Below are 26567 nucleotides of genomic sequence, written 5' to 3'. Positions count from 1 at the left end.
AAATATAAGAATGTTTGGTACGGGATAGTTCCTTTCTTTTAAATGGGTCATAGGTACAAATAGGTCAAACCTTTCCAATTAATTTTAAATGAGATGGCAACTCAGATAAGAAATTACTGTTGAATTTGAAGTGATAATCAGGAATTTAAGTAGATCTCTATCTCAACATCAGTATTCTTAGTTCTCGATCAGACTTGGTTTTTGCATTGTGCCTTCTGAAGTTTTGTCAGTTTATACAAGCAGAGGGCACGGCTCTTAATATAGAACATGACAAGTGAACAGAGATGTGTATGAAAGCTGTGGTAACCTCTAAGTTTGTATGAATTTTAATCTTATGGTGCTTAATTGTTTGGGGGTGGATTTTTCTGTTGTTACTTTTAGGGGACTTTGGAGTTTCTTGTCTTTTGATGGGTTCATGTGATCTGGCAACAACATTTACCGGGACACCATACTACATGAGTCCAGAGGCACTGAAACACCAAGGATATAACACAAAATCTGATATTTGGTGAGTAATCAGCATGCTATTTCATTTCATTTATTACAGCCAGTGAAAAGGAAATGTCTTGAAAGGTAAAATGTCATCTGTTGCCAAGGTCAGCACTTAACCATCATTAGGAACTCCTGTCCTTTCCCGCTCCCTTTCCTTTCCTATCACCAATTTTTATTATATCATGACCCATTAACTGAAGTTAGCTGAGTCTCTCTGCTGCTTTTTGTTATCAGGTTAGTACAATGACTGGTAAATTTGAACGTCTGTTCCTACTGAGAAGCCTCTCCAGTTGTTAGATATAAATACTTTTGATAAAGCTCATGAAAGCTCATTTTTTATTGCTTGACATATGAGAAGTCAAGTTCTGCAATTGTTTTGGGCTCTTCGTTTCTTAGGGGCTTTTTTTAAAATGTGACAGCTCATTTTCTTTCAGTCAGTAGCTTCAACTCATTAAATAAATTGGTTTCCTTCAAAAAGTGATAGCAAGTTTCTACCTTAGGGAGGAAGGTAGCATTCTTAGCTTCTTGCTTTGCAAAGACTAGAAAGTCTCAGTCTTATTAGACTTGCTAGGAATTTTGCCTTTGAGTCCATGTGATCCCAGTTTTATCACACCATGCCTAATTATATTGTCATCATTGTTTTTAATAGTAATATCCATACATAAGGCATTTATATGGCACAAAATATTCATTCCTTTTATAGAATGTAAAACACAGGTGATGAATAAAATGGATAAAATGACAGTATTTCTGTAACTTGAGGAACAATATTTATTTTCAATTCTGACTTCAGCAGAGGAAATGTAGGAATGTTAAAAAGAACTATTATTCTATGTCTGGTTATTTATTTTTTTAACTGAGCTTACGTTTGATGAGGCTGGTCTTGTGTCCTTCAAACCACACTATATTCTGTGGCCTATTATATGGCATCCATACATAAGAGAAGAGGAAAGGACTAAAAGATCAGATAAGCTGGTAAACGGGCTGTTCCCATTTTGCACAGTTTTAATGCAGTGACACATAAGAAGCCCTAGTAAAGGTGAACTCCATATAAGAACTTCATAAACCTAAAGGAAGACTTAGCATCCAGGCTTTAAAGCTCAGCTTTGAGATAGAATTCAGGAGTATTCAGTGTTAGGGCTTTAGAGGTCTTACAGAACAAGATAAAGGGCTTTGTCCTGAGTAATTGCATTTACTGTCTGAACCCTCTAGCAGGAGGAGCAGAGTCACTGTTTGTTCCCATTTAATGACTGCAGGAGGTAAGCTGGGGCAGGCAGAAGTGCAGCACTCATTGCTGCCAGCTCAAAGATCCATCTCAGTCCATGAGCACAGTCACACTGGAAAGAATGGCCACTACAGTGTCTTCTGTAGCTGCTGGCCTTGTGCAAGAGGAGCCTTGGGAACAACCTGGACATCCTTGCCTGGAGAGTGTGTGTGTGGCCAATCAGCCCAGCTTCTGCCCTTACTAAAGGGGAGATGAAATACTTGTGCTGCTTTGCAAGATGTTCATAGACTTGTGAAGATGTTACTCAAGTCTTCTGTAGCTGAGGTGAAGTTCTCTCTTAAGACCCGTCTTGATCTCCAGCAGGCACTACCTTTTCATCTCCGGAATATAAGGTTTTTTGAACATCAGAGAGAGCTTTGTACTTTCCAGGGTCTTCATGCAACCTAGAAAGCCCAGATTTTCCAAGAAGGTCAGTGATAGCTCCTACAAATGTCTCTAAAGCTAAAATGGGCTGTTGTAGCTTTCCTTGTGATCTCTTTTATTCCAGAGAACTGAAGATTCCCTTGGCACAACAGCTTGCAGCCGGTTCAGGTCCTGCTTTTTTCATTTTGCAGACTGAGCATCGTTCTCCCATCTCACCTGAAACTTTCTCTGTGTTCAAATGCCCAATAAAATTAACAAGTCAGGAGTTGTTAGCACTGTATTGCACTTACAGGTTTTTCCAATCCAAAGAATTTGGAGCTGCTTAAATGAGACTGTAATCTGTTCTGGCTTGTAGTCTGACAAGGGTATATGTGTATAGATCCTCCAGTGCAAATTTTGTCTGCCTTCTAGTGACATGGCTATCTTTGCTTCTGAGTAGATAGGATAACGTGTATGCAGACTGTATTCTTTTTAGTGTTGTGAGTATATCATGGCAAACTCCATCCATGAACTTTGCAAAAGGTTTGTGCATATTATAAATTTTCTCAGAGGTGAAGTGATAGCAGAAATAATTTAGTTGAAAAACAAACGTATTTGTCACTTAGAAACAGCAAATTCTTTACAAGAGAGATATAAATAGCTTCTTTTTTGTATTCCAGAGAAAAAGTAATGTCACGTTTGAATCCATTGGACTAAGCTGCCAAGTACTGTCAGATTTTGACAGATGGTTTTTCTGTGGAGTTTGTATGAATTGGGCTCCCTGTGCCGCAGATCTGAGGACATTCGTTTTAATTGTGCTTGCTACCTATGCTTCTGCCCCAGTTTGTCTATAACAATCTAAAAATTGATTATTTTTTTATTGCCAAATTTAAGTAGATAAATTTCCAAAAACAGCAGTAGAGTTCATACATACATTGGTCTTTTGAGTAACATTTTAGTGATGGATCTTTTTTAAATGTAATTTTGTATGAAAACTAGAGCTTTCCTATGAAAGCTAGGGCTGGAGCAGACGACATATTTTGAAAAGTTGGGCCAGATCCTCACTGTTACGAATCAGTAAACTTCACTGAAGTGATCTCTGCTCTTAATTCTGAGATAAATGCACAACAAAAGCATCTTAAAAGCTGTATGATTTCCGAAATGTAAGCTACACTTTTAGTACAATTTTTTTTTTTTTCTTAGCATGCTTTGCATTTTATTTTATGGAACTTAAGACAGAAAGAAATTACCTTTACGTAGCTTAATGCGAGAAAATTTCATGCTGATTTGTGTCTTTACAGACACAATATTACCATTTTGTCTCAGATTTTCCGAGCTATGTGTCTTCAAGCGAAGCACAAATAAAACTTCACTTTAAATTAATAGATATGTCTAAGTGATCTTTTTCCTGTTAAATGACTATTATGACTATTAAATGTCTGGGCCAACTGAAAACCTTTTAATTGCTACTGTATACATGTACCAGAAGTCACCAAGCCCTCCCCACCCCACAAATGAGGGAGATAAAAAGAGGAGGAACCTTTCCTACATTGAAAAGGTTATGGTCATGTTTTTTTACAGTGACCCAAACCTGGAAATCCTTCTGGTGCTTGTGACCCTGATTGGTGGATATAAGGACTGTTCACCCAAATGTAAAGGTGTGGCAGTATCCAAGCTTATTTCTGAAATATGCAATCCAGATAACAATAGTTTCCACATCATTTGACGTTGTTATTTGAATTAATCTTGAAGTGAGAAACACTTTGGATTGGGATTTTTACATTGCAAGGAAGTATGTTTATTAAAATATTATAACAGGTTTGCTGCTAACTCAATTTCATAGCACTTAATATAAAATGTTATTTATTGACTGGATCCTTTCTCACAGAAAGACTTCACAGAATTTAATTACTGTGAGGATTAGTGTGCTGCTATTCTTTCCATTTGGTTTTAAAAGACTGAGCCATGTGACTCAGATCTACTTGTCTCCATTGGAAAGACACACCAACAAATAACCCCCAGAAATTGTTAGGAAGATTAATGGCAGCTGCTGCTCATGTAGAGGGGGAGAAGCCGTGCCATAAAGACCTGAAAAGCAGTGCAAGAAAATGTCATGATGGTGCACATAAAAGCTGCTCCGAAAGTAATGCCTCCTATTTTTTCATGTGTGTATGCTGAGTGAGACACAGATGGCGGTGGTACATCAGTAAAGGCTGAATCTTCTAATATTCTGTTACATTTTGTTGCCATGTGACTGATGGCAGCACAGGGGCAGTGCAACAGCATGGTGTCTGGCGTGGAAGTGCATCTGAAGCAACAGTGTGTAATTAAATTCCTCCATGCAGAAAAATTGTAGCCATTGGCATTCATTAACACTTGCTGAACATTTATGGAGTCCGAACAGTGGATGTGAGCACAGTGGTGCTTTTCAGCAACCCTCACAGTGACAGTGAGTCACCTCCACTGGAGCGTGTTTTTACAGATGTGACATGCAAGCTCTTGTTCATTGATGGCAAAAATGCGTAGGTAATTATGGTAACCATGTACAAAAATAACGTTCTATAGCTGAGAATTTGCTCAGTCAGATACTGCTATTGTGCTCTTTGTATTTATTGTAGTTTCTGAGGAAATAAATAGGATGCATTACTTTTGGAGCAACTTACGGGTGCATATGTATGTATTCCTTGAAGATCCTGGAGTCAGCAAATTCTTCAGACCTGCTTTTACAATCAGACTGAGATACACAAGCCACAAAGGCATATGCATTCAGTTTGTCTGGCTTTTAGTTTTTCATTAAAAAGCCAGTGTATGTCTTACAGCCTTTAAAGGAATATGAAGTATTTCAGATATTTCTACAAAATATTGGAATGTATTAAAAGTATGAAGGAGAAATTAGGTGTCTGTCAGTCAGTGTTGTAGATAATATACTGAAACCTGTCCAGATGCTCCTACTTATTCCGTAACTGAGCATAAATGGCATGAAGGTTAAATGATCATACATCAGTTTTGCTCAAATGAAGTGTTGTTTGGCACATTTTTCGAATGTATTCATGAACATAGGATGCTATCAAAGCAAGCACTCTGGCAGAATAGTTTAATAACCATTTTAGAATTTCATAACAATGGCAGTTAAACGAGCTAAGGTTATAAAAGTAATTAAATTATGTGTCTGGGTCATTGGCAAACTGGGAAGCAATTTTATCTTGCTGAATGTGCTCGTTACAATATGCTTTGGCTGGGTTGTTGAAAGAACTGCGCTGAGAAATGCAGTCTGGAGGCTAAAGTTTGATAATTCCCCTGGGCAATTACAACTTAGCAGTTGTCCTGGGAAAAAAAGTTGCCTTTCTCTAGGATCCAAGGCATTTCTCGGCCTAGGAAGTATTTATTACATTTCAAAGAGTTGTATCTTGCAGTAAAAACCTTTTTCTTTTTTCCCTTCTTTTTATTTTCATTTTTTTTCCCTTTATTTTTTTTTTCTTTGATGGACCAGATGGGTTTTTCCCTGGGTAGCCTGTTTGCTGCCCTGGCTTTACCAGTATGCCTTGGGTGTTCTTTTTCATCTTTCTCCAAAGCCTCAGGTGTAGCCAAAGGACTCATCTAGCTGAATAAATGGACTTCCCTGATGTGGCAAATCCTGTTCTCCTAATGTCTCATTAAGCGCTTTTTGGCTGCCAGAATTAATCCAGAACAGATTGATTCTGCAAAAAACAGTTTTAATACAGCCTATCAGGCTGGGATTTTCCTTTCTTCTTTTTCCCCTCTGGTGGGTTTCCATTTTTGTTCATTGCTTTCATATGCCTTGTGCTTGATTCTGTTATGAAGTATTTTCTTAGGTAGTGATTATCTTGTTTTAGAGTTTAAACATACATCATAAAGCTAGACCTTGTCTGTGTGTTACCATTTACTGATTTTGGAGATTGGAAAGCAGATTGACAACTAAATATTTAAGACACCATACAGTTATTTACGTATCTCTATAGTTATGCAGTTGTTAGCAAAAATGTTCTAATTGTTTTCAGATACAGCTTTGAAAAGCACCAGTGAGAGAGCCCTCCTCTCCCTTGTCTTTATTTTATTGCATGTGGAGCCTGGATTTCAGCTTTACTCTTACTTACTCTTCTTTTGTTGCCAGATGAGCTGATCTCATTCCTCTTCTTTAACCAAAGCAAATTATCTAAATTGTATTTATTATTTACTCCAAAGATGATATTTCTACACTTTTCACCAATGCTATTCACCTATACGTACTTGCACGTATCATCAGTATGCTTTTTTTCATACTGCTTCTGTAAATGACCGCAGTCAGATATTACATAAAGAATAATGTCGCTTTGCTGTTGGTGATGAAGGTGATGGTAGACCAGAAGCCCATTTAAAATTCTTTAGTTGTCATCATTCCTAATGGTTTTTAAAGATCTAAAACTGACACTGGTTCTGCACTTGGTCTCCATCCATGCGTATTCCAGTTTCTTCTTCTCCAAGTAAAATTTTGAGGAACTTTGATTTTAGAAATTTCAATATAATGCAGTCATCTAAAATCTGGTAATTCTCTGAGCTCAAATCAATTTTGGCCAAGTTAGTGTTTACATATATATGTATGTGTGTGCATATATATGTACATATGTGTATATGTTTGTATATATGTATAATACTTTATATACAGATTGTAGATTTTTTTCCCTGCATTTATGCAAATGGAGTGAGGATCTCTCCTATCTGAAACAATACCTATTTGTAATCTGACTGATGAATAGTGATCTTTTCTGATGAAAAAGATAACATAATAGTGAGGATAATAAGACATTCCTTATTGTAATGTCACTATGCATGCTACTTGTAAAAATAACATCTATGCTATTTCTTTTATTATTCAAGGTCTCTGGGATGCATTTTATATGAGATGTGCTGCCTGAACCATGCATTTTCTGGACACAATTTTTTGTCTGTTGTGCTAAAAATTGTAGAAGGTGATACACCTTCTCTTCCTGATAGATATCCAAGCAATCTGAATGCTGTGCTGAGCAGGTGTGTTGATCTCGTTTAGCTTCTTCTTAAGTTAATTCAGAAAATGACGGAATTATCACTACTGTTTTTTAATGTTTCAGCATGTTAAATAAGAATCCTTCACTGAGACCAGCAGCAGGAGAGATCCTAAAAATCCCTTATATTGATGAGCAGCTAAAGGTAAACAAGAAGATAAAGTGGTAGACATTGTATTTCACAAAAGTAGAATGCAGATGGAGAAAATGTGTAGTGAAAAAATAAGTGAGCAGCCTTTGGGAACGTTAATCAAGAGACTTTCTGAGCTAAATTACAACCTGACTGAGGCAGGGAGTTTGTGGGAAATTAAGCTCTTCTCACTTGACATGCTAAATGTTTCCCCCCTTTAAAATCTCATGAACAATAAGGAGAATGGACACTTATGCATAACAAGTGCAGATCATTTGGGCCTGGGGACATGTAATCTTTAAACTGTTCTGGTTAGTCATAGTTTTAATAAAAGACAGTGCATCTTGATTTTTTGGTCCCTGCTTCAATGTATGCAATAAATTACTTTTTAAGGAGGTAAGGAAGGAAACCGTTTAATCATTTTTTGCATTAGGTCTGTTTTGAATAATAGGCTGGAGTCTGGATCACTTTGGCCTCAGGCATTAATATCACTTCTATTTTATTTATTTACAGAATATACAGTACAATTTCACATGTATGACTGCAAAAGACAAGGGGCTTAACTGGCAGAAAGGAGGTGCTCCCATTTCTGATGCTGTGTAAGTATTTTTAAATATTTTGTGGGTAGCTGTATAAAAAATTACAGTGATGCCAAATGCTATCCTGCTCTGAACATTTGTGCTAATTTTGTAACGCTTTGCTTTTAAAGAGATCTTGCCATTCCTCAGAAATACAGGACAATCACATTAATGAGTTTCATAATTAAGACTTAGGGCAAAAAATGGTTCTAACAATCAAATATTTTTATTCTGTAACTGTAAATTGTGTATACTGCATGCATGTGTAGTATATACACAAATTGATTTATTACTACTTGGTGTGTAATTAAATTTTCTGTATATTTTGAAGGCTTAGGTCATCATTTAGTTACATCATAGACAGTGGGCCTGCATATCATCAGTGTGGGCCTGCAGTTTTTCAGATGTGGTCACTTTGCTGGTGCCACCACCTCTATTTGCAAGAATTCCTTCAGGAGGAGTGATCAGATAAACTTTGCAAACCAAAGAATTGTTTACTATTAGTGATAAGAAGAATGTGGAATAAAGACACTGGGAATCAGCAGAGTCTTCTGTACACTTTTTTTACCCAGTGTGAGTGCTTGGAGTGTATCTGTAAACTCATCACTAGAAATTGTGGTTTAAGTTTCCACTTTGTCCTTTCCATTTCTGCTCTTTCTTGTTGTCAGATGAGCCTCTGTCATTTTATTAGACAAGAGCTCTGTGTTTTGGTTTCCACTTTAGTATAAAACACATGGTTGAACTTTGCAAGCTTAAGTGAAGGCTGTAACAAATAATGCCATGTTATCTAATTTTTGGCCTTCTTACTATGCCACTATTATTGATTCTGCTAGAAATAGCCGTTTGTAAATATACTGGAAACCAAGAATCATACTTGCTGATGTACTCAGAAAATATTAGACATATCTTTTCTCTATTGCTGCTGTGTTTGTATTGACTTAATTAACTCTGTGTGCATTCCTGTCTATTCAAATGAAATGTAGTTAGCTGCAGAGGTATTCCTCTGAGATATACCTTAACTAGTTTTGAGGAACTGAAATCTTGTCCAAATGTTATGCCAATTCTGTATATGTTACACTGAGTGTTAAAAACCTATTCAAATATATACTATGAGAATCTTCAAAAAACTTTTAATCCATGCCTCTGTGGGTTGTTGTTTGTTTTTTCACTTATAATCTGTACAGGATTTCAAATTATCTGTATGCATAAAAATATTGTAGCTTTCGGGATGCAGTATTTTTAACCTGCAAAGTACTACCTAGGCTTCAACTATCACATTGCTTCTAGAAGAGGCTGTTAAAACTACTTTCTATTATCTATACCAAATACTACGTTCCATACCAGATCCACTGTCATCATGAAGTCTCATCTCTTTCCAAAAGGACATCACATACTAACTGAGCTAGCACTCGGGGGGACACAGATGTAATATCCTGGAGTCTGTAATATTCTTGTTCAAAAGTAATTCTCAAGTGTTTAAGATGAAGAGCAAGTTGTAACTACAAGCATCATCTTCTTATACTTCTGTGAAAAGCAATTTAAAGCTTCTTCTGGGCCTAGCTCCAGAGGCCTGAAAACTGTGCAGCTATGGATAACAACTGTCTTTGTTAGAGGATGGAAATTGACCTTGAACTTTTCAGGTTCAGAGCATCAATTTGAAATCAAAACTCCTAGGAAAAGCTTATGGGTAAATTACCTTCAGATGTGCTGTAGTCTGATTCTCTTATTTAAATGTTTAGAATGTGTACAAAATCATAATTCTATTATGAATTTTATTGCATTTATGAGAAAGTTAGCTGCCTGTATTTACACTGGTAAACAAAATGCCAGATATCTTTTTCAATCACAGATTCAACGAGGCAGGTAAAGTGAAATAAAAATACTTGAAAAATGGTGACATTCAAAAACAAGGAAAAAAAAAAAAAGGAAGAAGAAGAATAGCATAGTGATTTACCCACAGCTGCTGCAGCCTGTGTGTGTGTATACAAGGAGCTGCTTGCTATGGTGTCCTCCTCTATCAATACTACCTTATATTTCTGATTCTTTTTTCCTCACCAGAACTATTTTTTGTCATTTCTGTTTGAGTTTCATTTCTTACAGTAAAAGCTTTAATGGCTTAGTTTATTCCAGTTCTGTGCAAGTCATAAATTTTAAATATTTAAGTAAGGAAAAGCTGTATAGGTTCAGTTTCAACTCGCATGAAAAATGACTTTTTTTTTCCCAAGAGATTCTTACAATTTAAATTAAAGGATTTTTTTTTTGGGGGGGTGGGGAGGCAGGAGACAAGAAATATGTCTCCATTATTCATAGTTGAAGAGTTATTTTCATTAATAATTAAAGTATTTTTATCCTTAGTGTTTCATATTTCACATATGAAATATTTCCATATCTTTACATATTTACACATAATTTTCATATCTTTACACTATTTCCCTCTATAGTCAAGAATTGAAAAGCATAATGAAAGCTTCTCAGTTTCTAAATTTCTGATTTCAAAATTTATATTCTTATAAAACTGGACTCTTAAATAATAAGTGAATTTATCTCGTAAGAGCAGTGATAACCATTTGAAGTGAATACTTGATATCATGAATACAAAGAATGCAAAATTTTGGTGTGAGTGAAAGGTGAGTGCCATGGCATTGCAAGCTATGGCTCAGTTTTTGTAGTTACTCTACAATGTGAGGTAAAATCTGAGATAAATATTGTTTTTTCTGATATACAACCACTATTGCTCTTCTGCGTTGGTAAATACAGCAGAAATACGAGTGTCAATAATTCATGCTCAGCTTTCAAAGATGGTCCATGGAGACCATTTTACAAGCAAATTGTTATTGATTAGGACCAGGAATTCAAAAGGACAATGTGATAATTATGACTTTCATTACAGACAGATTAATACTCTCTTTCATTGCTGCCAACTTTTATCAATCAGTTCAAAATGTATGTCTGGTAATTTTTTTTTTTTCTGTGGTTCTCATTTAAGAACTGCCTTTGGATTTGTAATGTGCTCAGTAATGAATCCTGGCAGGGTAAATATTTCACTGTGCTTCAACATTTATTCTTTTAAGGAGCTGAGCTTACCTTTTTCTGTTTTCACCTGAAATGCATGAAATGGTTCATCTTCCTCCTGAATCTAGGTTTAAATATTTCAATTTAAAAGAGGCATTTACTTTCCAGAATGAGGTCTGTTTAGTCCATTATAGTACCTGTAACTTTTTAATTATTCCATTTGAAATGTCAGTATGTTTCAGTATCAAATCCAAGTACTGATATTTACATTTCTGTCTGAAAATAAGCTTGCATGTATTTAATTTCAGGCTGAGGAAAGTTCATTTGCAAACTCTGCAGCAACTCTCTGAAGTACAGAAAATGACACCACGGGAACGAATGAGGCTGAGGAAGTTAAATGCTGCAGATGAGAAAGCCAAGAAGTTGAAGTAAGTTGTGCATAACATTGTCATTGTGCCCTAACCGTACAGTTTCCCCCTTTCAGTGGTCTGTCTAGGGAGTTAGAACAGTCAAGGTAAGAATATTAAAAAAAAAAACATTAAAAAAACAGAAACTGTCTTTAGCTACTCATAGTGAATGGGAATTTTGGATGATTTAAATTAAGGTAATTGTTTATGTAGAAAAGAAGTCAGAGCGTCAGCCCAGATTGATACTTTGAGCACTGTATTTCTAGTTAAATATGTGTATGAGAGACATTCAGATTCATTACAGTAGGGAATTTTGTTAATGATTTGTCATTTTGAAAATTGCACATTTGGAAGAGTCATCTATTCAGTAACAATACTGCTTTTGTCGATTGTTTTTTCCTAAGAGATATGCCAATAAAAGCTAACAGCTCAGAGGAAATAGTCTTGTCAAGTGATCAAATAGCAGGGAAATCAACACGTTGTAAGGGCTTTAAAATTTATAGCTTTTTGTTAAGTAAGAAAAACATAATAAAAGTGGGGATTTGAAGTGTCATTTCTGAATGGCATGTGAGAAACAGCTTGAAGGCTATGTTTGTATGCACGGATCCCACTTTTAAACAGAAAGAAGATACCATTTTGATAACACACTTGAGTTTTTTTCCGAGTTAAAAATGTTCAGTGTTTCATGTGATGTAAATGAAAATCAGAAAAGCTCCATATTCATTATTAATGTTTTCTTTAAAAGCATGTTGCAAAGTGCAGTGTAAATTTAAAAATGTTTATTCAGTTACTTATAGACAGCAATTGAGGGATAGAATCATAGAATCATAGCCAACCCATGGCTTGGGTTGAAAAAGATCACAATGATCATCTAGTTTTACCTCCCCCTGCTATGTGCAGGTCACCAACCAGCAGACCAGGCTGCCCAGAGCCACATCCAGCCTGGCCTTGAATGCCTGCAGGGATGGGGCATCCACTGCCTCCTTGGGCAACCTGTTCCAGTGCCTCACCACCCTCTGTGTGAAAAACTTCCTTCTAATACCTAACCTAAACCTCCCCTGTCTCAGTTTAAAACCATTCCCCCTTGTCCTATCTCATGAACAGATGCACCCCTTCCTGTTTCTTCACTCCTTTCAAGTACTGAAAGGCCACAATGAGGTCTCCTGCTGGCCAACTCTTTTAATGGAGCCCAGAACATAGTTGACCTTCTGGGCTGCAAATGCACACTGCTTGCTCACGTCCAGCTGGACTCCCTAGTACTTCTCTGTAGGGCTGCTGTCAAGGGGTTCTTCTCCCAGTTTGTATAAATACCTGGGATTGCCCTGGCACACAGCACCTTGCACTTGGCCTTGTTGAACCTCATTGGGTTCTCATAGGCCCATTTCTCCAGCCTTATGAGAATCGGTATCTTAACCTTGCCATGCCAAAGCACACTAGCAATTCAGTAAGGCATTGATATCTAACTGCAAAGAAATAATGCGAGGTTACGTGAAGCCTGAATTTATGTCCTCAGTAACTTTGCAGCTGTTACATATGCCTGCAAATGAATAGTAATTGTAGTTGAGGGAAAATGCTCTGTAAAATTGTATCCTAGTGTTATTTGTGCAAACCCGTGGCATCTGTACCCAATAGGGAGAAATAAAAGCTAACAGCCTTCCTTTCCTTTTGGAAAATGTATCTGATCAGTATTTGTGTCTGACACCAAACACTAAATTTGAGACTCAAGCTGGTATGTAAATTTATTCTCATTTTAAAAAAGCTACTTGAAATGAACCAATTATATAAAATATAACACCTCTTGTGTGTGGTGTTTTCAGCAGTATGGTAGGCCCATTCTTATATGAAATTTGTAAGTAGGAAGTCTGTCTCTTTCATTTTTTTAAAATGACTGGAAGTAAGGAATTAATACTAATTGCAGAATATTTCTCGTTTGTCTTTTGTTTTCTCTGCTTTCTTGCATTTTAGCATTCTCTATTTAGATTTTCATGTTGTTTTTTTTTTTCCCCAGCAGCAGAAGTGAGTATATTTACTTTGTAATGTAAAGGCAGCATATTAATTTGCAAATCTTATTCTCAGTCATAAATCTTTAAAATTGATCTATATTCAGTTCTGTTGTTGCCTACTGACTTCAATAACATAGTACCTTCTCACACAAGAGATGTTCATTCAGTAGTGCAGATCTACTTGTCAGTGGGAAGGGGTTTAGTGGTGGAAGCTGGAGGATTTACTTAATGTAGCAGCTGGCATAAGCAGTCCCAAACAGAAAACATACAATTAACAGGTATGCCCTGGGTGAAGTGTTCATGGCACACAAGTGTTGTGTGCCTGTCTTGACCTGAAAGGTCTGTGGAATACATGGTGGCATGAAGGCATGATATGCTTAAGATCTTTGGAAGAGACAAAAGCTCCTGGGACTAACCATTTTCTATTTCTCAATTACATTATGCAGGCTGTGAAAGATAAATACAATAACTGTTTTAAAAAAGAAGGGCCACAGATCTTTTCATGTAAAATTAACCTTGTCTTACGTAGATGCTGTGAGTGTTTGGTGCCACAGTACTCTGATAATGGAATTTGCTTTTCCACATCTACTGCTAGGAGGACCCTTTATGCAATCCCCAATATCACATCTCAATCACAAGTATTCTGTATTTACAGACAGCTGGCAGAAGAAAAATATCAAGAGAATGTCAAAAGAATGCAAGAATTCAGGTCCCGTAATTTTCAGAAGCTGAATGTCAATGTCCTACATGTGAGTACAGTGTGTTGGGGACCTTATTTATGGACTTTCAGTGTGTACCTCTTTTCTGTTTGCCACGCACTTTCTTTAGCATTAGAGACACTGTTCTGTTCTAAGATTAATTATTTGGATGTGCTTCAAAGTCTGGACCCCTTGGCTGAACCCTGTGGACCTGTGATGAGTAGCATTACATTCAGTTATTTAGACATAGTTCAACAAACTCCCTAGTCACTGCACAGTTTTCTTTTACTAAGACACTTTTGGATCTAAATCTTCTCTCTGAATCACAATTCTGTGATTCTGTGATTCTGTGAAATGTACTTCCTAATAGTCTGTTTGATACCAGAGTTCAAAATACATTTGATTTCAAGATAAATTTAGAATTGTAATCTTTTAAACACTCTGATTTGAGATAGCTTCAGTTTATTTTCATTTGACTAGTTACAAATATCAACATTTTAACTGAATCCTCTAGTAACATTAAAGTCTCGAAGTGACTCCCAGTGTAAACTCTCCTTTGCTTTTAAAATATCAATAACAGAGAATAGTCCTGTTCAATACCAGCACTTTGTCTTATAATATGGGGAACAGTTTGGAAACGGTGGAAGCATCACAGATATAACAAGGTTTGCTTTAGTACTTTGTTTTTATTCAGCATTTCTCATTGTCTTTGGAAAATTAAAAACCATGTTAAATCTATCATAGCATGTGGTTGTCACACTGATGGTCAATTACCGAAGAGTTAGGAATTCTTTTCCTTAATATTTGCTTAATGAGTCCCAGAAATTGCCTGAGTCAGGGCAACCATCATATTGTGGTGCTATTGAAAGCTCTAACTGTTCCTGTTTCTCCATGCTGCTTGCTTTGACTAAGGAATCCGACATCCAGATTTCAGAACCTCTCACCGATTCTCAGCCGGTCATCACGTGTAACGCCACATCCATAGGATGTGATGAACCAAATGGAAATGAGAGATGGAGTCAATTTACAGACCATGGTAAGATTTGAAAATGTGGTGTTGAATTGAAACTTCCTATAAAGATGATTTGATTTTGTCCCTTGTACTTAAATCTGTGGTGAAGAACTGCAGTATGAAAAACAGTTAGGTTTGTAAAGTTGACAAAAGAAATGCAAAAAGAAAAGGAAAATATTATAGATGGATGCGTGTAGACTAGATGTGCAGCAGGTTATATGTCAGGAAGCTTGGGTTCTGTGAGTTGGGGTGACTTGAATGGCAAAGAGAGTAAACAGACCTCCTCCAAAAAAGGTGCAGACTTCAAAGAAAATAGCTTTAACCTTTGCATATATAAAATGACTTGTATTAGAACAACACTTTCTAAATTACCTCTCCAGTGCAAAAATGAGTACAAGAATAGAGAGCATTTGCACTTCTGGAACACTTTGATACCATTTTCAATACCCATAGCAATGAGAGAGGCAGACAGAAACTCTTTAAAAAGTGCTTATTTGTACTGTCCTTGGATATTTAGCTACTGTCTAGAGATTGTTAGGTACTATGTTGCACTTTACTGTAGATAAAAGAACAAACAGCCAAACTTTTGAATAAGGGCTTGACTGTGGAAATGTACTTATGAGAAAATATTTTTCACAGCCCATATTTAAGTTTTATTTCTATTATGTACTGAAATAGTGTCAATACTCTTCAACATTTAACTATTATGATGGAAGATTTTTAATCAGATTAGAATTTTGTTAGCATGTATTAATAGACTTTAAAATACAGCAACTACTTTCATAGCTCTGCCTTTTTGTGTTGTTTTATACACATCTACGAAGGGATATGTCGTTAGCTCAAAGGAATCAAAATCAGTTTGTATGTGGTGGAGGTGGTTTTATTAATAGCAAGTGGCTTTTTTCTTATGACGTAGCCTCATTTACGTCCACACAGTTGACTTGCTACTTCACAGTGCAAGGGGGGGTGATCTGTGTAGGAGAGAACTCAGCTGCTAGAAATACATCCTGGGGTTGGGGGTGGAGCAGCTCATAAGTAGGGGACTAAGAGAAAGCAGTAAATGTGAGTGGGAGGGAGATGTACGAGGATAGGCATACAGAGACTTAAATAGAAACAGGACAACATGCAAGAAAGGAAAGAAATCGATGTTTCTGTCTTAAGAGGTCATTAAGTTTTTCAACTATAATGATGGAAATTAAATGCGATTATATCTGTGATGCAAAAGTTTGCTCAGTCTGAAGCTGTACAAAGATGAATGTTTGTTTAATGACCCTGCTTTTGTCAGATTCTCTGAAGTGGTGGTAAGTTCATGAGAAAAAGAACTGAAGGATAAGCAAAGCAAATTGCATAGTTTCTCTTTTCTTCGTGAATACCTTGTTATTTCTGAAGCTGATGTCAAAGCTGTTACTAACTCTATTCAGTATTCATTCTTTTCATTAAGCATTTCAGTTCAGCCATGCATGTTCTATGTGCTATTAATTAAGTTATTAATGGAGTCTTTGTACCTGAAAATGTGAAAACAATTCCAGTTGTTGATGTTCAGTAGAATTTGGTTCTCAGTCAATGTGCCATACAATAGAAAAACAGTAAAACTGGAAGCAAAGCTATAAAAACCTTTTGTAAAGTTTCTGACATGCAATAAATTTGGTAACCTATACCAGGTTAGCAGAAGTTAGGAGAATGCCAGACTAACTGTCTCCTTAGTTAGAACTAGTAACAAATAGCAGGTGAGGAAGAGGCAAAATGGCAGGTGAAGGAGTCTGCTCATGGATACCGAGGAGTTTCAGCAGCAGCTGCCTTTAAGCTACTCCTAAAAATCCTCTCAGAAATAGGAAAAGCTGGTGGGGAACAGCTAAGGAGAATACCCAATCTCAAGAGGTAGGGAGGAATGTTCAAGCTATCTTTGGCTCATATCTTAAAGCCCTTGAAAAATTTGCAACATGAAGCAAAGGGAGAAGGAAAATGGAGGGGAAGAGGATGAAAAGCGAAGGGTTGGGGGAAGGAAGAAGGGAAGAAAGGAAGGGCTTGGAAGATTGAAAGACAAGGCTCCTGAAGGGTTAGAAAGAGCCATAGATAATAAAACACTGCACATTATGCTTTCAGTTATCTAAAACATTATGAAAAATGGTGGTATGTGTTTGGGGAAGGTGTCAAATGCAGAACTCAATGTTTAGTTTTAGTAAGGAGATTTAGAAACCATGGCATCTTTATCCAGTTATAGCAGTAGTAAACACAGTTTTTGAAAGCATGGAAAACCAAGGCAGGTTATGTAAGGTTAGATAAATGAAAATCAAGATGATAGTTTGGAGTTTTGGACTGGTGGATGAGCTTTAGCAAAGTAAAAAAATTTTAACTGCTGTAGAGTTCCCTGGGAAGTTTAAGCTTCTCTCCGTGTTTATTTTATGTAATGATTTTTTAAAAACATTTTTCATTCTAATTAGCACCTCTGTGCACTTGACAGACATTTAAAAGAGTTGTATGAAATCACAAATAGTTGATCAATCTGTTAGTCATCAAGCAGGTTTTCTTTTTTGGGGTATGAAAGACATCTAAGCAGACCCTGTGCTTTTGATGTTGATAAGAACTCAGTCTGTTACAGAACAGGCCCATTCAGACTGTTCATAGATTGTACACCATCTTCAGAAACAAAGAAGTAATTTGGTTCTTGAAGTACTTGCAGAGAAATACAGTGGGCAGTATAAGATGCTATTTTTAAGCATTAAAATTCTATTTGTTCTTTTAAAGTATGTTCCCTATTATTCCACTCTGCTGTATTTTGCAGACTTAGTCATTTTTCACAGAGACTGCACACTGCCCTGCTGCCTTCTGTCCCCCTGCTTACTTTTGGGGTTCTGGGCACCTGTTCTGCACTATCTGCCATACTCCAGCCTGAAATGAAGAACTTGGATGGGTGAAATCAAAGAAACACGAGCTTTTGCTGACAGAAATCTTCTATGCATTACTTGAACTCAGGAAGAAAGGGATCTAGTTTTAACTTGGGAGTGGGAAACAGTGAAAAATTATGTGAATAGCAAGTTATGCTATTTTTGCTTCAGTGACCCAGGAGAGGAAGCTGTGCATTAAGAACACATTTTCAGTGCTGTTACCTTGGCAGCTTCCTGTCTCTGCGATAGAGGAATTGCTGCTCTCAGTGGCACCACTTCCCCATAATTTTCTTCTGTTCCATGGCAAGAGTACCAACTTCAGTTTGATCTCTGAGTCCAGACTGTGGCATACCATCACCTGTAGTGCATCTTTCCTCAAGAATTCAGCCTGTTCTGTATGCTTTGAAAAGTTCTTCCCACTTCTCTGTGTAGAAAGTTGTTCCTGGGTCAAAATACTGCAGTGCTTGTAAACTTTTTAATTTCTACCTTAGTTTTTCTTCTGGCTGTTTCAAGCCAGCTTTTTCAAGATGTATTTCTTATTGCCTTGCAGCTGAAGTAATTATTTTCCTCTCTTTTCCTGATCTCCTTGTGTTTTCATAGGCAACAGTAATATTCTTTTGTGTAGTACTTCTATGAAATACTTCTGCATTTTTTATCTGTTGTAGCACTGGCTGCTCCCAGCATACCTGAACCTTCCTTCCTTAAGATGCTTCCAAGCTGTCGTCTCACAGTTTGTGCTTTACATTTCTTCTTTCTTAAGTTACTGTAATCATCTTCTGAAGTTCTTTGTCTTTACACATACAATCTGGAGTAATGTATTGTTCCCTTTATTTGTGAAAAGGCTGGCATCAGAGTTGTTCTGATGCTGATGTTCATCTTTTCCATGGATTACTTCTGTACTGGTAGATCACTGTGGCTTTTCTCTGTGGGCTACCGTATGCTGGGCTAGGATGGAAAATTGCAGCTCTGTTTCTACATCACATTAATTATTTCTGTGCAATTGCTTTTGCGTTGCTTACATTATTGCCTAATGAAGCCAGATTGTACAGCATTTCTCCCAACTCTCTATACAACTCAGTTCCTGCTGACTAGCTCTACAGTTGCAAATGTATTGAATAAATGGGAAAGGCTAGCCATGGGGATTTACTTGTAATGAACCCAGAGAAATGTACTTAGGTACTTATCCATGGGATATTAGTGTGGAATATTCAAATTTTCCTACTTTGCTACACAGAAGATGCTGTAGAGGCTCAGTCTTTGCAGTAGTATAATGCATGAAGAGCAAGGTGTAATCCTGTTGTACAACTGTAGTAGCTAAACATTCAAGGTTTCTGATTCAGTTTCTACAGCAGAAGTTACCTTGAAATTGGTGGCAAAACCTTGAACTGTATATAAAAATGCTTCCAGAATGCTCAGTACTATTTACAGTTTTGAAAAATATGACCATTTCTGTACCATAATCTTAGATCCTTCTGATTTGGACCAGTTTTTGCAGCTGAAAGATACTGGATTGAAAGCTACCAAAATCTCTTACTTTTCACAGGTGCTACACTGAATATTAAATTCAACAAGCTACAGCCTAATGGTCATGAAAACTTGAAGTTGCACACTGGCAACTTATATTCATATCAGCTTCACAGATAATAAGATATGGTAAACAAGACTGTGAAATATATATATTTTTAAGTTTTCAATAAATTATATATGAAAATGTATAACAATTTCTGAGGGCTCGTCCTTGCTTCCCTTAAGTGGCCAGAATGAAAAAGACCATGCAGCAAAACAACACTGGACCTAACAGCCACTTTAGTTTATCAGTGTATTTAGAGCAGTGTATCTTGCATTTTTTGTTTGCCAGTGCATTATATGCTGGGGCTTCACCTGCATTCTGATCCATTTCATTCTCTCCCTGCAAGAGTACTAGCTTTACATAATCTACTCCTCTGCTTGTACTAGGCTTGTTTCCATGTGGGAAGCGGTCAAGTTAAAGGAGCAAAATAGCTTAAGCTAACTACTTGCTGTATTTAAATTATCTGTACAGAAGAAGAATGTAAAAGCTTAAGACATAAGGTAAAGGGACATATTACATGATCTTTCTGGTTTGTATTCTCTTCCTTTTTATTTCTTTATACTCCAGAGAATATCATCGTGTTCAATTCCTGGGCTTAGTATGTTGCAATAAATTACATCTGTCAAACCTGTGATTTCATTACAATTCCAAAATAGCTAAGGACGTTACAGTAGTTGAATACATTATTTCTCTATTTCCATTGCTAATTGTAAGTTACAGGCATATTCCTTTGAATTTTAAGTGAGTAAAATTCAGTTGACTCTCAAATAGTAAATGTTCACTCACAATAAAGTATTGTTATGTTTTTCTGTGCATTGCTATGCATATCTGCACAAGCACATTTATTGTGGTGCCTGTAAAACATTGTGTAAGCATACTGATGAGGTAATTGATAATTCTGAAGTATCATCACTCAGGCAGTCATACCAGTGAGTCCTCAGCAGCTCTTATTTGAAGAAAAAAGAGCTTTTCTTGAGCTAAGCATAAAAGTTTGAATGAGTTTCTGACATGGATCACCTCTGTCAAGAAAGATGACAAGTCCTTATGTAACACTTTCTCGGAACCATAGTTGAAGTAGGTGGCCAGAAAGCTAAACTTTGCGTGTCCAATTTAAACTATGCAAATTAGGGACTGGAGAAGAAGAATAAGAATATTTGGAGAAACTAACCTGAGACATATCACACATGTTTATTGGAGTGATAGAAAAGTGTGTATTTATTCTTGAGGAATATTCTTGAGCACCGATTTACATTGCTGTTAATTTTGTAGGAAGGTGAGGACTGCAACTGCTAGCGAGTATGTAAGCACACAAGAGTAATGTCATAGTAGCTGGAAAAGTGCAGGTCTGTGTTATGAGCTGGAATATTTCCAAAATCATAAGGTGTATTCCCAGTTTGCTACTTGCTGAAATCTTACTATGAGATGCTTGCTGTGAGAAACTTGACTATTTAGTTCTGGCACCTACCAAGTCCTTCACTTGTCCTTTGCACATGGAGTGCCAGAATTCCTGCCTCTCTCACACAGTTTGAGGGCATGGGAACGTTGGGAGTATGTGCAGCTCTTGTTTTCACTTCTTGGTTTCATACTGAAAGCACACTTTGTCCCAGATTCAATTAAAGAAATATTAAATCTGATTTATTCTATCAAGAGTAAGATTTAACAAAATGTAGAGGTTTTAGACACAAAGTGAAAAAGTAGTCAATTAAGAAAATTGTTTTCTATTTTTTATTTTTTTTTAATCAACTGAAGTGTTGCTCATACTAAGTGATTGTTACCTCTGGAAGCCATTGGAGAGCTGATTTCTTGCTTTGGTTATTGCTCTTCCATTTCCATGGAAGAACAATATGAGCGTTGGGTGAACATGCTCACCCTTTTTCCATGGGGCAGCCACAGAATATTCTTGGAGATATTCTTGGAAATTTTATGGAGTTTTAGAATGCTTAGCATTTATGGTAGTTTAAAAGCCCCTGTGTAGTGTAGCATTGTCCTTTTTATGTAGTAGAGCATTGTCCTTTATCTTCAAGTTTTTAATAAAATGCTTTAGCATCTTTGAAGACCTTTGGGAACTGAATTCTACTCATAAACCCCCCAGGAAGCCCTTGCCAAAGCCATGCACTTTTGGTTTGGTTTGGTTTGCCTATCTACTTGCTTCACAAAAATTTACTTTCTTTTTCCAAGTAGTCTTGCTCCTACGGCTTCTCTGAGGGAAAATATCAGAATGATATCAATGTAGTCCTTAAAATATGTAGTTTTGTGAAAAACTGTGAATGTTCAAAGTTTGGGAGATAAAATCATGTTACTCTATAGTTCCTACTTTTTCTTTTAAAATTAATTTTTCCCATTGATTTAGTTTGGCTTTGATAAATAGATCATACCTTAAAATTTACTTCAGTCAATGACTGGAGTTAAAGTGATTCTGGCCAAGTCTTGTTAAAGCCTCTGCTGTAGGCCCCTTTGCTCATTCCAAAGTCTTCTGTTAAAAAGCATTTAGAATACACTGTATGAATTTTGTGAACAGTTTGAGGCCAATGCACCAAGCTTGTATATGTACAAAACATTGTATATTAGAACTTATGGTGAATATTTGTACAATTTCAATATTGTAAATGTTTGTTAGAAAGATACTAGTTTTTATTCCAAATAGTTTTACTTAACAGTCAGTGTATCTTTACACTGCATTTCAGATTCCAGGTTAAACTGGTGTAAATGAAGACACACCAAGCATTTAGTAGCAAACAAAGCATCATGAGCAGAATGGTATTGAAAAACACTGCATATTCCAGTGTGTCCCCCAGCTACAGCTTTCTGGCTCATCTAACAAACCAAGCAGCATTTCTGGGGAGCTGGGCCAAATTACGTGGTGACACAAGAATCTGGAACCAATTCCAAGGGAATGAGAATTTGCTCTGAAAAGTAGCTGTAAATACTGAATTAGTTTGAAGTTTTTACCAGCTTAGCATTCAGTGCTTGTGGCTGTCAGACAACTAGCTGGAGGAAAAGAGAGGGTGACAGCACTGAAGGGTGCTTAGTTCATGTTCTGCTATTTAATCTGCAAATGGTGCTCCTGCAGTCTAGAAAATGCATTTATTTTCGTAAGTTAATTACATCTAGATGTTGGAGGTCTCAATACTTGTAGATTTGCTTGGCTGCAGTCACTGGTTTTGTGCATGTCTGACATAACTTACATTACTGCTTAAACTCAAATTAATTATAGTTTACATGTATCTTTACTATGTCCAGAATCTCAAGTGCATACTGCTTACATCAGATTTGGATCTGAACTGTTCCATGTTTTTACTCTCATGAAAATAGTTTCATTTTATCTCTTGAAAATGGCATTCTTGAACTGCACCTCAGGAATAAGGAAGTGGCTTTCTTAAGGGTCAGCTCTTTTTTTATTGATGTATGGACTCTTTCTTTATCAGCACTGTCACCACAATGATAGGGAAAGTGTCAGGCAGATTCAACAGGAAAACTGAATTTTTTCTTTGAAAGTACATTTGACTGATCAAAAAGTTTAAAATACAGCAATGTATAAGGTAGTTTTAAATTGATGTTGTAAGATGGTCATTTTCCCTCTAATGTACAGCTCTTGCTCTCTTCCTGCTGGACATTGTGCAAGTAATAGGCAACTTTTACAGTAATAGTGCCTCTTTGTGCATAAAGGAAATGGCTTTCAGGACTCACTAAGTGCTCCCTGCTATTGACTATATTGCTATATCATTCTTTTTCTTCATTCACCTGTCAGCGCTAAAAGGATTTCTGATTATTTTGAAAACTTTTAGTTTTTTTAGTTTTTTAGTTTTTAAAATCCAAGCTATGCTTGAAAGGCACCATGGCATCATGTAACTCAGTGAAGTCCACAGGTAAATCAAAGTTTTTTTTCTTTCTTATGATGCTAAAAATGAATTACCAAATATTAATGTTTAACTTTGACTATATTTCTGGCTTTCATTTAGAACAAATCATTCTTTACATCTGTGCTTTACATGATTCTTTCAGAACATAGTTCTTTTGATGACCACACAGTCCTTTCGTATTTAGGCTAAAGGATCTTACAAGTCATTTTTGGACACAGAAGTCCTGTTACATCCCTTAGTTCATTTCCTAAACAATGCCCTTTCTGAGACTCTTTTTCAGCCTAGTTTAGAAGTTGGAGAAAAGCTTCCATTGACTTTCTGAGCAATGAAGCTCAGATCTTAATCACAGAATGGTTTGTGTTGAAAAGGATCTTAAAGATCATCCAGTTTCAACCTCCTACCATGGGCACAGTTGCATATCTCCTTTATAGCTGCCCAGTAGGTGGCAATTCTGTCTGACTTGCTAATGTTGTCCTGCATGGAAAACAAAGAAACAAATAATCTGTGTTATCTGAAGTTATAATAATGGAATTATCTTATTTTTCCAAATTGAATGAATATTGACCTGGACCATGTAGTGTCACAGAGCCTTTTTCTCATTCAGGATTGTGTAACTCAGGCCATTTATCTGAGAGTTTCAAACCTCCATCCTAGAGGCAATGCCACTCCTCTCTTTCTATTTTCCCTCTTGAAGTAAGCTCTGAGATAAGTGATGCTTTGAGTTAAGTGATTCTGAAGTGTTGGCCAGTCCTATTAACCATCTCTTTTTGCCAGTGATTTTCTGAGAAAACAAAGGATATAGAAATTAACATATTTCTGATGACCTTATAAGTGTATATGTTAAATATGTCCACACACATAAATACATCTGTCATAATTCAAAGCATTTTGTTGGTGCAGCATTGCATAACCATGGAATCATATAATAATTCAGGTTGGAAGAAACCTCTGCCAGTCTCCAGTTCAATCACCTGCTAAAATAAAGTCTAATTATATTGGGTTTTTCATGGCTGTGTCTGGTCAAAGAGGACTTTATACTGGATGTGATGTTTGTTTCCCAAGGCTCACTGAAGAAGGCAGGGTCTCTGCCTGCCATGTGTATGATGCACAGAGTGGCTTTGTTGCGTGCAAGGTTAGGGGGCTCTGATCCTGGGCAGATCAGGAGGGCTTCATGAGCAAGGGCATCGTATGGGCTGCAAGTGGTGTTGGAAATGCAATGCAGTGCTGTTTTTCTCCCAGTCCAAATGCTGAAACACAGAAGCAGAGTATCCCAGCCTCTGCAGCAGCCGTTCAGTTTCCTCTTTTAATATGGCAGACTTGGTGTTCACCTCGCTAGCATCTTTTAATTTTTTTTCCCTGCAAATATTTTCCAGGCATAAATAGACTTAGTTTCTGTTTTGTGTCAGAGCAAAGGACAGAATCAAAGCCCTGGCCTTGGAGTCCATGATAGGCTCTGCAAGGGTTCATATGTGATTCAAACAGGCTTAGCCCAAAGAGCAACATCATTATTAAAGCTAGTTTTACGAATACATAAACCAAGAATTTTCCTTCTGTGCTACATTGCTGAGATGTGGAACTGCACTGAGAACATTCAGGAGATGGTGTAATGAAACTTTTTCCATGGGGTAGATGGAGAGAGATAAAATATCAAGGCTTATAGGAAAAGCTCAGGTAGCAGACATCGTAGAGAATGGCCAGCAGATGTAAAAATGGCAGAGTATTGGGCCCAGCCTTCCCTAGTAGTGTGTAGCCCAGCTCTCTTGAGTTATCTGCACTGCACTGAGAGATTGAGACCAGCAAGCGGTTATGGAGAGGCGGACTTCTCCAGGTTTGTTCACTCCAGCTCTAGCAGAGGTGAATCAGTCCCAGCTGTTTATTCAGTGTCTCACTCTGTACAGCTCTTCAGCACTGTGGTGTAACATCCAAACAAATTCTGAGGCAGCCAGCATGGGTACAGCTCACCATGGTGACTTTTGGCTGCTGTGCTATAGCCAGCCTGTGTGTTCTTGAGATTAGATGGATCCAAGATCTCAACTAAATAAGCACTTGTGTACCCAGGTTAATTCAGCAGAAAATCAGAGTTGTGCCTCTGCATCTGTAGCAAACGGGCAACAGGGAGTTGGTTCTATTTAGTATAAACTTACAATGAATCATGCATTCTAAATGAATTCGTTGTTGTCTTGAAAGTGTCTTGTTTAAAGATCTTTGTCATAACAAAAAGTAGTTCTAAAGCCTCGTTGTATTTAACTCCCAAGCTCCTATCCACTGGGCATACTGTTTTCTGTGGAGAAATGTCACTTAGAACAGGTTCTGAATTGGAGACAGTAAACATGTGTATTCTGGAATATCTTTCGTGTCTGAACTAGCATTTAAAATTGTGTTACTGAACTCAGATTAAATGACCATCTTTGTGTAGCTGTCAAAACAGTGTCACAAGTGGTAAAGTGAGAAATTGTGGGAAAGATGCAAAAGCTGGTGTGAAAGTAGGATTCAGCTAGTGCCAGCATCTTTGGATAGTTTAGATGTATGAGGCTCAGTTGAGATCTGGTTGTGAGCTACTGATAAGGTGTAGAGCTCTAGAGCATGTAAATTGTGATTTTCAATTGGTAAGGGGAGGATTGTGTTTTTCACTACAGCAGTAAACAAAGGAACATGGGAGGGTCAGAAAACACTAGTGTAGTGCAATGTTTGCATTATAATAGGCTGATTCATAGCTATGTGAATGCTTATAGACATACAAATAGCATGCAGATGAACCTAATAAAATTAGAGTAATAACAGGAATGACAGCCTCCCTGATAGAAAGAAAGACAAATGTTCACTGTGTCTGAAAGTGAACACATATCTGTGTTCAGCAGTGTTCTTCCAATGCTAAAAATGAATGAGGTTTGAGAGTTTGAGATTTAGCTCTTTTTTTTTAAGATGAAGTGTTAGACTTTTCTGTCAAATGGCGTTTTGGAGAACTCAAATAATTAGGTGCAATGATAAATTCTTTCTTTTGTGGAATAAGCTTTTTATGTGGTTGGAGGTTCTTCTGGAAGCACAAGTTATTGTTGGTTTTTTTTTAATTACAAATTCGAGGCAGTGGAATTCACATAAATATCTTAAAAAAGAGAAACCTGAGAGCAAATACTGGTACATTTGAATTTCGTAGATAAATGTACAAAGTAAGAAGTATTTTTGAAAGTGCTCTGGGGACAGTAGATAATAGTAGAGATTTAAATCTCAACAGAACAGCTTCAACCTAGTGCAGT

General features: G+C 36.9%; 1 protein-coding gene across 4 annotated transcripts in view; it reads left to right on the top strand.

The window, feature by feature from the left end:
• Positions 1-26567, top strand: part of NEK11 (NIMA related kinase 11) — an 85537-nt gene that overhangs the window by 32156 nt on the left and 26814 nt on the right. For 3 of the 4 annotated variants that reach the window (XM_042816451.1, XM_042816454.1, XM_042816455.1), the window contains 7 exons: positions 382-508; positions 6995-7144; positions 7225-7303; positions 7802-7887; positions 11187-11306; positions 13944-14037; positions 14899-15022. In XM_042816451.1, the coding sequence (XP_042672385.1) occupies positions 382-508; positions 6995-7144; positions 7225-7303; positions 7802-7887; positions 11187-11306; positions 13944-14037; positions 14899-15022 (780 nt within the window). The remainder of the gene's footprint in view (positions 1-381; positions 509-6994; positions 7145-7224; positions 7304-7801; positions 7888-11186; positions 11307-13943; positions 14038-14898; positions 15023-26567) is intronic. The other variant, XM_042816453.1, reaches the window with a different exon arrangement.

The sequence above is a fragment of the Centrocercus urophasianus genome, unplaced genomic scaffold, assembly GCF_019232065.1.
Source record: "Centrocercus urophasianus isolate 14NV4802_14NV808 unplaced genomic scaffold, USGS_Curo_1.0 seq_16, whole genome shotgun sequence".
In the NCBI taxonomy this organism is placed as follows: Eukaryota; Metazoa; Chordata; class Aves; order Galliformes; family Phasianidae; genus Centrocercus; species Centrocercus urophasianus.
This window is presented reverse-complemented; position numbering and strand designations above follow the sequence as displayed.